The 11,775-nt window shown below is 48.1% G+C and overlaps 2 protein-coding genes across 2 annotated transcripts; both read left to right on the forward strand.

Annotated features, from left to right (window-relative positions):
- Positions 1 to 6,305: 6,305 nt before the first annotated feature.
- On the forward strand, positions 6,306 to 8,281 carry LOC119391935 (uncharacterized). The gene is made up of 5 exons (XM_049415449.1): positions 6,306 to 6,424; positions 6,826 to 6,985; positions 7,127 to 7,290; positions 7,517 to 7,729; positions 8,251 to 8,281. Exons 1-5 carry the CDS (start codon positions 6,309 to 6,311, stop codon positions 8,279 to 8,281), a joined length of 684 nt encoding a protein of 227 aa, XP_049271406.1. The 5' UTR covers positions 6,306 to 6,308.
- Positions 8,257 to 11,499, forward strand: LOC125756267 (uncharacterized). The gene is made up of 3 exons (XM_049415512.1): positions 8,257 to 8,665; positions 9,299 to 9,399; positions 10,835 to 11,499. The coding sequence occupies exons 1-3, from the start codon at positions 8,409 to 8,411 to the stop codon at positions 10,894 to 10,896; spliced, it is 420 nt and encodes a 139-aa protein (XP_049271469.1). The 5' UTR covers positions 8,257 to 8,408; the 3' UTR covers positions 10,897 to 11,499.
- Positions 11,500 to 11,775: the final 276 nt, after the last annotated feature.

Here is an 11,775-nt window from a genome sequence, read left to right on the forward strand (position 1 = left end):
ATTAATCTGAAAGATCTAACCGCGGAATGTCCGATCAAGGTTACAATAAAACGAAGTCTCACGACTTGTACACAACGCTGTCTTGAGGAGGGACAGTCCACGTGCGGCGACGAGTTTCGTCGAAGGCGAGCCCAGGCACGCAGGTGACACGTCCCGTGTGCCTTACAGCAGGAAAACAAGGCCTCCGTAAGGCCTCCCGTTTGATCACGGCCTTGCACTGTCCCAGGTGGCGACGGTGTTCCGGAACTGGTGATTCCTGCACGCCGCCACAGCAGGAGCCGCACGCGGTACCGGTAGCCCCAGGGAGGTACCTCAGCTCCTCAGGCCTCACCACGAACAGCCAGGGGGAGCTCCACGGACAGCGCCCTGGTCCGGCGTGTCCTTCGGCTAGCTTCGCTCAGCCCTCTGCGCGTTCCACAGGCGCATCTTCTCTTCTTTTTTCTTTCCCTTTTTTCTTGTGCCGCCGCCGCGCGTGCCACCTGCCCCTGGCTCGCCTTCATGTCGCCGTCGTCTTCATTTTCATAAGACCACACGAACATCTAAAATTTCCACCAAAAGTTCACAAACATATAGATTCCGTTTACAAATTTCCTCCATTCATTACAGTGATGTTTCATTAGTGATGTGTCCGGGACGACTTCGTAGTTCACGTCACTCACGCGGCGTAGCGCTTTAGACGGGCCAAGGTACCGGCTCAGTAACTTTTCACTGAGGCCACAGCGGCGAACGGGCGTCCACACCCAAACTTGGTCTCAGGGGTTGTAGGACACTTCCCTGTGGCGGATGTTGTAGCGTCGTGCGTCTGCCTGCTGCTGCTGGCCGATGTGCAGTCTCGCGAGCTGTCGATGTTCCTCGGCACGCTCTGCAAGTTCCCCGGCGTCAGTTGCCAACTCGTCGGCATCTTGATACGGTAGCATACAGTCAAGCATCGTCTGCACTTGGTGGCCGTATGGCAAAATCCGGTGAAATATTTTGTGCTGGACGTCGATTTACATTGCCATCGTGTCTGCGAGCGTCGTATTCAGTCGTTCGGTAAGTCCGTTCGTTTGCCGATGGTATGCGGTCGTCTTTCGGTGTCTGGTGTTGCTTAGTTCGAAAACCTCCTCAGTAAGTTGCGCCGTGAATGCTGTCCCTCTGTCTGTTATTACACTGGATGGAGCACCATGACGCAACACGATGTGGCGCATGAAGAATTCCGCTACATCGGAAGCCGTGGCTCGTGGGATTCGGTCATTTCAGCGACGCAGGCACCGCCACGCGGCCCTCCTCCAAAGCTGGTACACGGTGATTGATGAATATATGAAAGCTGGAACACTGTGATTGATTGATTGGTGAATTAAACAAGCATACAGTTACGACGAGACAGATTATTGTTAATGGGAAGAACAGTCGCTAAAGCTGCACTGCGGGACTTTCCATTTAACATTTTTTTCCCGAACTTCATGGGTGAGATCGATGTCACTCACTCAATGAAGAAATAGAAGGCATTCATCGGAGGAACGTCTGAAGGTGCATTAAAGGAACGACAACTGGGCAGAACGTGTGATTAGATCCGGGTAGAAATAAAAAGACAGTGAAATATAGTGACAGCTAGATGCTAGCATTGTTTTGCATTGTGAGTAGGATATATATTTTTAAATCTTGCTTAAAAGTAACCAACACCGCTGCACTCGAACACGAACCGCTCTCGCGCTTATTCTTTGCAGCATGTGTTGTCAAGTGTGTATAAGATAGAAGTGCGTTATCAAGTGTTCATTCGCTGCAGATAGAAAAATTCTGATTTAAAATGTTTCACGGCATTTTCCCCGTTACCATCCCATGGCTAGAAACTCTGACCAGTTAGCAAAAAATTTGTTGTCAGTCCCTTTAAGGATGACTTGTATTAGGTTTGCGTCTTCGAACAGCGGGAGGCCTAATATTTCATTTTATTATTCCTTGGCTTCGTTTCCGAGAGATGGTGGGACCCCGCCGCGTGGATGTACGTTCACAGACACGTAGTGTATGCATCGCTAGTTACTCATAACAATGGGCACAGACATTTGTGCGCGCATTCTCTAAAGGCACGAACACGGCGATGCGGCCTTTTCCCGCGCGCTGCTCACCGATCGCGACACGCCGCTTTTCTTTCTATCTCCCGCGGAGCGTAAACGTTTCTCGCCCGCCGACCGCATCGCTCCCTGACCTACTTACGCCGCTGCAGCCGGCTGCCGCGCAAGCAAACCTCGAACGAGCGCCTGTTTTTCCTCCTCACGCGAGCGTCGTCATAGCAACCGGACATTGTTCTCATCCGCGCCACCTCTCTCCGTCTAACGGGGAGAAGCCGCGAGCCGGTGACGCGCCGGTGGGCGCGCGCGCCTCGACATGTCCACTCTTGTCTCGTGACTCTCGCGCCTGCAATGTGGACAGCGGCCGCTGCTTGTCGAACGGAGGCGCCGACGGGCGAGACGCCGCCGCGGCATGCTTTCCGCCAGTGGGAACGCCACTTTGCACACACGTGGAGGGTTTATCGGTACTTCGAAAAAAAAATGTAACGCGCGTAGAGGTTCCCTCACGGCACCGGGCTTTTGACACGCTTGTGATGGAGTGTGTGCATTCGCAATGACTGACTGCAGAGCTGAAAGTCTCGGTACAGTGTGTGTGCGTGTGTGCAGTGAGTCAACTAAACGCGTACGAGCGCATGGAGAACAGAGTCGCAGGGCACTGTCTATAGTTTGCCCCAACAGTGCACTAGCGCACAATTCGCAATGCCCATGAAATATAGGTGGCGCGCTGTGCGATTCAAGATGGCGCCCGGAGGAGGGTCAACCCGTTTATTAGCATAGGAACAGATAGGACGTGCGGACGTACGGCCCGTGCACTTTCACCGGATAATAATATTAACAATATTATCTGAGGTTTCATGTCCCAAAACCACGATCTCATTATGAGGGACGCCGTAGTGGAGGGCTCTAGAACTTTGGACCACCTGCGGTTCTTTAACGTGCACCTAAACCTAAATACACGGGCCTCAAACATTTGCGTCTCCATCGAAAATGCAGCCGCCGCAGGCGACCTTCGGGTCGGCAGTCGAGCGCCATAACCACTAGATCACTGTGGCGGGGCACTTTCACCGGATGAGATCATGAACTGCACTGAAGCGGATATCAGGCCAAAACACTTGCCCAAACCATCGAATGAGCGAAACGCTCGCTACCTCATTATTGACCGCGGTGTGAGAGGTTATATCTCGGCTTAATGAACATGCATCTACGATGCTTTACGAAATCACGTGCGCGCTATAGAAAACGTATGAACTGAACGGCACTCTAAGTATATGTATCGTGCATGCCTGTCGGAGCGAGTAACGCCATCGTTGCTGCAAAGGACAGCATGTTCAGCGTGACTATGGTTTCTAAACATGTTGCTCCGTCATCATTACTTGTGTGGTGAATAACGCGGAGTGCACAGTTCACTTCTCTATTATGTTGTAGGTTTCATTAGCACCTCAAAACGAATGCACATGGAAGCTTTCCGCAACGTCGAAGAATGTCTGAACAACGACGCCGTTCGGACGGTAATGGTCAAGTTGCTTTGGCAACTCAGCGGCGCGGCTTGTGGACGCGATTGCACGTTTCGCTTTCGCTCGTCGAGCTTGATGACAGCATGCGGCGGCAAAAGTCGCGCTACGTGCGTCACATCAGAAAAATTCCTTTATTTTGATCTCAACACTATTGTACACCAAGTACAGTGAAAGCGCCTTACGACTGCGAAAACAGATGGTTAACCAGCAAAGCATGTTAAAGAGAATCGCTGCTGCAGCATCTTCATCGACGCTGTCACTATCGGTGCTTTCACAGCCTTCAATGTCCAGTAAAAAAATCACACCATCTCCGCAAAAGGGGGCCATGAAGCGATGCGAAGCAGCGTTTCGGCATGTCGAGCCTGCGTTTCAGAGGGGAAGTGGAGAGGGAGAAAGCGGGTGAGGGGAAGTGGAGAAGGGGAATGGGAGTTCGGAAGGGGAGACGAGATGAGAAGTGGGAGAGGGGAAGGTGGAGAGGAGGTGTGTGGAGAGGGTACGCGCATGCGCAGTAGGGGTGGTCACGCCACACACCACCACCGGATTGAACTCCGCCATAAGATGCTTCGCATCTAAAAATCCTCGTCGTCAAGGTCATAGAGTTTCCTAAAATTACCTAGAGGGGACTCTGGCGCTGCGATCGTTCAGCTACCATGGGAATGATGGGAAGTGCACAAATTTGCCTAGTCTTCGTGCTTGCGGCTTCAAACGTACTTGTAACTTTGTTTATTGCTATGTTTTGGTTTTCTTTCGGATAAAAGAATGGATCGTTGTGAACTTCGTGACCAGATTTGAATCGCTGAGCCTAAAGAAGCTAAAGTGGCGAAGTGAAACTGCTGACTTTTGCGGAACTTCGTTTTGCGACAAAGCGGACGCAGGCGACGCGGAGCCAAACGGAGCGGAAAGTACGAAGTTTAGACACATTTGTGTACTATCCATCTTGTCCATGCTGGCTGAAGCGTCATGCGTTGCAGCTCCCACAGACACTAGCGCCAGAGTTCCCTCTAGTAAGTATTGTAGGAAACTCTATGGTCAAGGTGCGCAGTCTCTGTCAAAATCAATCTAAAGAATTTCCTCCCATGAGAGCTGCCTCGCCTTCTCCACGTTCTGGGCTCAGGAGGAGGAGGAGAAATAAACTTTATTGCTGATAAATGGGAGTGGGAATGGGGGAACCAGACTAGACGGGTGGCTAGATTGGGACCCAGGGGGCCGTAACACTAGCAGACCAGTCCGCCAGCCTGGTCTGTATGTGCCAGTTTGTGCTCCTTAAGGACCTCTCCCAGGCTTCTGGTGAGGCTCAGAGAACACTTTGCTTGCAGTGTGCTGCCACCTATCAACAAAGTAACAAACATGCGGTGCAGCGCTGGCTATGAAAGCAACACAGGGTAACACGGGTGAAGGACGACGTTGAGAGCGTGGCTGCCAATCAAATTTGTCAGCTGGGGTCTACTAACGTCGATATGCACATACTCGATCAATCAATCAATCACGTTTAATCTCCGTCGGAATGCGTCAGCTGATAAGATTGAGTCCGCAACGTGACCGGTACTTGGTGGTAGTTCAAGATAGCCGTGGAGCGAGCGCAGCCGCGAATGACTGAACGGTCGCTCGCAAGATTCATACAGCTCTTTTCTGAAAAATGTAAGTCGTTTTAGTTTAGTGTATCACCTGTTTATTACGATGGGCCTGATATTATTCAGTTAAAGAAGAGCAAATCGCGAGCTCACGCGACACGTTGCGTATAATGTTACGGGTTTCATACACTACAAAAACACCGATTGATATTATATACAAGCGAAATACCACGAGTTTCGACAGAAGACAGACAGACAGACAGACAGACAGACAGACAGACAGACAGACAGACAGACAGACAGACAGACAGACAGACAGACACCAACCTGCGTGGCCACAAAAAACTTCGCGGAGCTGAAATGTGTACGCTGTGTGACACATTGGCAGCACGACTTGCTCAGGATGCTTCACCGCGTATTTTCACGAGAACTTCGCGTCTCGCACGAAAGAATCGAATGTATCTTGTCATGGACGGCCCGGTTTCTTCACAGATTCACGCAACATGCTAAGTCGCAGTGTTCCTTTCCAACCAATGCGTGGACAATTAGCTAGCACAGCCAAACTAGGGAGCAGCTGCCAGTGTATCGTCTGCTAACCCTCCTCCTGATATCCGCTTGGTGGCGTTATGGCTCGTTCACACTGGGGAATCCGCCCGCCACAGCGACCGGAATTATCGTGCCGCCGAAACACAGCGTCGTTCTCACTGCACGCGCACCGCGCCGCCGAATAGCCATATCGCGCCATCTGTCGAGTAAAGCACCAACCACGGGTGAGCGCGTGATGGATTCGCAGTTGCCCGGATGTTGTCGCGGCTCGCAACTCCGCCATGTTTCAATTTTACGTGTCTTCAACGTTGCTATAAACGACCATGCTCACGGATCAGCAGGAGGAAGCAATACTGCTGGGTTTGCTTGCAAGCAGCTGCCTAGCAATGCATGAAGAACACAAAACATCGATGAAGCAACGACGACGCCAGCGGCGGTGGTGGGTGCGCCCCTTCTCTTCAAGAACGTGAGAAGCTCGGCCACGCGAATCAACTGCTGCCTCTTCTGCGAGATCGCGACGTGGAGTACTACAGAGAGTAAGTTGAAGTCTCTTTGATCACAACATTCATCTACGCGCTCTTGGGTACATCTGCGTGACGCAGTGCAATTTGTATACCCGTAGGTACATCAGGATGCCTCCACGCACTTTCGACACGCTTTTGCACCTTTTGAGACCTCACATTCAAAAGAAGGACACCAACTTCCGCAAGGCAATCACTGCCGAGCACCGACTTGTACAAACTTTGCGGTAAGAGGACCATGCGAATTGTCGAGCTCGCTTCTTTTGTACGTCTGTGAAATGCAAAGTAAAAAGCCTACATTTGACACATCTCGCGCAGTTCGACGCACCTGCCTTGGTACAGTCGACGTGCGTTTCCTTTAGAAGCCTTCTTTTTATTGCACAGTGACAGAGGGGGAATGTTTGTCGATGTACGTGCATGCATTGCGTTTCATTTGGTTTATCGCGCTTTGAGTAACATTAAATGTTAGTGGGAATTAGGAAAAGGGCCACGCGAGAAAATGGTCAAAATAATGACGTCGTGAGTGAATTCTTTATAAATAAGTACATTTTCTACTTCAGTGAATCTTGTACCCCCCTGGAAACGTGTGCTCTCTCTGTAAATGTTTCTGCTTTTCTTTTTTCTTCAGATTCTTGGCTGCTGGGGAAACGCTCCGCTCTTCGTCCTTCAATTTTTTAGATGGGCGTTCGACAGCATGCGAGATTGTGTCATCAGTGTGCCAGGCGCTGTGGGACGTACTTGGCCCTGTATATGTTGCTCGTCCATCAAGTGCAAGCGAGTGGCTACAGGTAAACATTACGCAATAAACGCGTATTGCATATATTGCGCCTGTAACTCGTGACATGCCTATTGAACATCCATGTTAACTGTGACTGGACATACATGACTTGTATGTCATTTTCACCTGTGTGCGGTTTTTTATCCCTCAGATAGCAAGAGAGTTCGAGGAGCGTTGGAACATGCCCCACTGTGTGGGCGCAATTGATGGGAAACATGTTGCCATCGAATGCCCTGCCAAATCGGGAAGTGTGGACTACAACTACAAGAGCTTTTTCAGCAAATCGATGCTCGCCGTCTGCGATGCATGCTACAGGTACACTCTTGCTCTTGATGCGCCAGAAATTCATTGTTTCGTAATTTCGACAAGCACAGAGTGTCGGTATGTGACGTAAACTCAACGAAAAAGTGGGACTCATATTGCAGGCTGTGGAGTTGCATGGACGGTTTTTATGTCACTTTCTGTCTCGCCCTCTGCGTTGAAGCAGTCGTAAGAGACATATAAGGTATTGCGTGCGACAGAATGTTTCCAATTTCTCCAGGTTTCTCTACGTTGAAGTGGGGCACCATGGGAGCGATTCAGATGGCGGAGTCTTCGGCCAAAGCAAGCTGCATGACATTATTCTTTCAAAGAATGAAGGATTTCCCCCTGATGCACCGCTGGGCAACATTGGCCAGATTCCCTTTTACCTGGTGGGAGATGAAGCATTCCCTCTGAAGACGTACTTGATGCGGCCGTATCCACGCAAAAGCAAGTTGGACCCTTTCATTTCTTTTCCCTACTGGACTTCATTGCCTAACGCTATTATTATGGGCTCTTAGTAACGTGATTCACTGGAGTCTGAACTGCCCTAAATATATTGCCACAGATAAACACGTTAATATGTTCATTGAGAGTGCTCCTTGGATGTTCATGTTTGGCAAGAGAAATTACCCATTCTATAATTGCACGCTTTTTCAAGATTCGTTTACTAAACACATTTTATCTCAAAATGCTATCACCATGTCATCAGACATGGGTTACAGAAGCCGTAACCAGATTTTCTTTCATCTAGAGGCGCTCAAGCACTTTGCCACATGCAAGAACTTTTGCTTCTATGTACATTTGTGTTTCCTTGAGGCACCGCCCTTCTGCTCCACTGTCAAGAAAATTAAGCAGAAGCATGTCGCAGTGTGTTTACTGACAGCATGCCTTACTGTTCTGTCGGGCAATATTTCACAGCTCCTACAGAAAAGTGTCTCTTGAACCTAGGTATGTGGATGACTGTTCATGCAGGTCTGCAACCGTTCTTTGCTACAAGTGCTGAGGAAGAGGCTTCGCAAGGGGAAAGACAGGATTCCGAACCAGTCAGCTTCGAGGAGGCACACTCTAAACGGATCTTCAACTACCGCCTAAGCAGAGCCCGTCGAGTGGTCGAAAATGCATTTGGAATAATGGCTCAAAGGTGGCGCATCCTGCGTCGCCCTTTCAAAGCCAAAGATGACAACATCAGACGAATCATCTCTGCATGCGTGGTTCTCCACAATTTCATGATGAAGGAGTCTGAGACATCTCGATACGCCTACTGCCCTCCTGGGACAGCTGACCACGTTGACTGGCAGGGGAACATCGCAGAAGGCAGCTGGAGGGCGGACGGCACCAGCAGTGATGCGCTGCCACCTCTGCCAAAGACTGGCTGCCATGCCACAAGGTAATGATGTTTTCATGCAGCGAGGTTAGTGGATCGAGGTGGCATTAGAGATATGAAACGTGCGCTAGCATTAGGCACAAATTTTGCATGAACAATTTGCAACTCCACAAGGACTTGCAGAGGACTAGCACCGAAAATGCAAATGGCCGTTGCTGTTTCGACTAATTTGTCAGTTAAAATCATCAGCCTAGCTCATGCCCACTGCCCAACGAAGGCATCAGGCAACACTGTTTCAGTGCAAATAAATATGCCAGTAACTATCTCATGCAGTCATCTTGTATTATTTCGCGACAACAAATTCTTAAATGGCCATAGCAGAACACGTGTTCAGTGGCAATCTCAATCCCATCAGCCATGCTAAATCGAACACCATTACAGCACATGTAAGCACTGAAGAAGTGTTAAAACTTAACAGGTCGCATTTCATGGCCCTTATTCCTCTGGGTGCAAGTTGCTACTAATGGATAACAAGAAGAAACCCTTGCGGGTTTCCATATAGGAGCTTTGGCATGAGCAGGCACAAGAAGTGAAAAACAAAAAAAAACTTGCCTGGAGCATGAGAGCTCATCCCATGAGCAACGTAACATTGAATTGCTACTGATATATATAGCTGCATAAAATTTTTTCTCCTAGGATCGCTTACAAAGTGCGGGACCTCCTTGCGAAGCATTTCATCACCATTGGCAAGGTGCCTTGGCAAGAACGCAAGATCATGGACAAGAGCCTGTGCAGTGGTGAGTAAAGGTTTTTATTGTTATCATGCGAATAAATGTACTTCTGCAGAGAGACACCCTGTCTCTCTGTGCAGTGTTTACGATGAAACACTACAGTACACACATACACAAATGTCATGATATTGAGAAGTGTGTGGAATGTTTCGTAACAGGTAAATAAGGGTTTCTAAAGACAGAATGAAGCAAAAAGTCTTTGTTGTTCTGTTTATGCTATGAATCTATTCCTCGCATTTGGCAATACATGTCAAGCAGCTTGCCCAGTTGCTTCTACTCTCCTGACAAAGCTGCGACAGAATGCTTGCGGCGCACTCTTTGTATGTTTTTTTTTTCATTGATGAAATACTGTCACTTGAGAGCTTGTTCCATTTTGTTATGGAACATGATCTATGCGTCTTTTCGCATTTCGACCCCCCCCTCTAAAAATTGTCAATTTCGCTTGCGTATATATACACGCACGCATACAAACGCACGCACGAACATACATAAAGTATGGTTGAACCCCCCCCCCCCCCCCCCCCAAAAAAAATATTTCTGGCTACGCCCCTGGTAGCTGCCTTTGTAAAAAAATTGCAATGCTGTGCAAGTAGATGTTAGCCAAAAAGTACGTTTGTAGAAGAACTAAAATACAAAAATAGAAAATACAATTCGAAACTACATTTGAGCTTCAAAGCAACTTGTGCGTACCTTTAAAATACCTTGCACATGTTATAGCAGCAGCTTTCAATACCACTTTTGTACAGCCAAGTTTTGAAATGGTTTCAGAGGCTCACCCCACCTTCAAAAATATAGCTAATTGCCTAATTCACGTTCCAGCCTTGCTTCGTTGATCTTTTCGAGCATCACTTCTTGCAGTGCTGTTACAGCATCTACCTGCTGGTGGGGGCTTAGCAAGCGCAGCTGTTCTGCCAACGACATACAGAAAAAGTAGGGAAAGTCGTGATTTTCCTTGGAACCCTGTGATGCTTTCACTGCACGCAGTTGGTTTAGGCATTCTGCCGCAATGTCCACATGGGAGACTGTCTGCGATGAACTGAAAAGGAGCGGTGCATACTTCAGACACATGATTGTCACACCATTAGCACTTTTTCTCACCTTGCATCACTGGCTGCCGTCCTAGGGACCTTGCGTGGCCTGTTAGTGCAAAGGAGGAAATTGAATTATGTAGTTCCAAGAAAAGGCTCTATCACAAAATATAGCATTTGTAAATGGTGTATATATCAGAAACTGTCAATATGATCCTGTTAGGACAGCTTGCCTTTCAGACCGATTCCTTGCATTCTGATCGCCCTCTGCACTCTCTGACCTACAAAATAAACTGCCGTTTAGTACATAGATATTGTACTACATCGAACTTCTGCAGTGAAAAGTAGCTTTCCACTTCTACAGTTTTCATGTTTAATAGATTGCTGTTACCTTTCTGCTTCGATGTTTGCAGGTGTTGCACAGGGCGGCGACTCAACTGTCTCTGACGGCTCGTCCAAGACAACGGCAACATAGCTGTCGTCCTCTAGCTGGCCCTCCTCTGCGATACCTGTGCTGCTGCTCGTTGTTGGCCCCGGATCATCCACACTTGATGCTCTGTGTGAAACGTCATTGGAAAAGATTAACTAGTGTGAAAGAATTGTTATGTGCAAATTCTCTTCACTATGGCATGAAGTAGTATTCGTCTTAAACGAGCACTGATTGTTACTTTGAGCAGCCACTTATTTATAAATAGCATTTTTAGTGGTACAAGTGCATGTTTTCAGACACACTGACAAGAAAATGTGGTGTATCTGAGTAGACCCACTTCCGAGGAGAAATACCTTGAGGTGCCTGTGGACCTTAATTGCATGCTAACATGTGTCCTGTGAAGCTGACACGTATTACAAAGTGGAGGAATTTTCTTGTACACTAGACCTTCTTGACCATATATTTATAGCAAAAAGTGAATATGGTGGTTGTTAGAGCTCACTTTATAAAATGTGAGGGTAATTTTGAACTTGAATCACGTGACGTGGTATTGCGTTACCACCCCTGCTTTGCTTCATTAAAAAGTTTTCCTAAGCACCTTCACTCTCCTCACCATATTTTTTCACATGCTCATGTGATCGTTACCATTGTTTACATGCACGCAAAAACTGGCTTTCTTGGTAATATTTCAAAACCTTTTGCACCATCATCTAAGGGCTACCTCGTATTTCTTACTGCTAAAATTGCTGTGAAATCTGTTGCTACTCACCGTTCGGCACATCTGAACCCTATATTTGTGGAAATGCTGGAAAGCAACATTATAAATGTTGTCAGTAATCCCAGAGCTATAGTGCATTCGTACCTTTCCATGCACAAGTGGTAAAGTACAGTACACTGTTTCATGCACAAGACTTGCTAATGAAA

Source organism: Rhipicephalus sanguineus, chromosome 4 (genome assembly GCF_013339695.2).
Source record: "Rhipicephalus sanguineus isolate Rsan-2018 chromosome 4, BIME_Rsan_1.4, whole genome shotgun sequence".
Classification (NCBI taxonomy): domain Eukaryota; kingdom Metazoa; phylum Arthropoda; class Arachnida; order Ixodida; family Ixodidae; genus Rhipicephalus; species Rhipicephalus sanguineus.

Bases quoted from the DNA above. Each gene is read 5' to 3' on its own strand.
- LOC119391935 (XM_049415449.1), top strand. From the start codon at position 6,309: ATGCCTCCACGCACTTTCGACACGCTTTTGCACCTTTTGAGACCTCAC. The intron at 6,986-7,126 runs GTAAACATTACG...TTTATCCCTCAG, and splicing joins GTGCAAGCGAGTGGCTACAG to ATAGCAAGAGAGTTCGAGGA. The intron at 7,730-8,250 runs GTTGGACCCTTT...CTGTTCATGCAG, and splicing joins CCGTATCCACGCAAAAGCAA to GTCTGCAACCGTTCTTTGCT.
- LOC125756267 (XM_049415512.1), top strand. From the start codon at position 8,409: ATGGCTCAAAGGTGGCGCATCCTGCGTCGCCCTTTCAAAGCCAAAGAT. The intron at 8,666-9,298 runs GTAATGATGTTT...TTTTTCTCCTAG, and splicing joins ACTGGCTGCCATGCCACAAG to GATCGCTTACAAAGTGCGGG. The intron at 9,400-10,834 runs GTGAGTAAAGGT...CGATGTTTGCAG, and splicing joins GGACAAGAGCCTGTGCAGTG to GTGTTGCACAGGGCGGCGAC.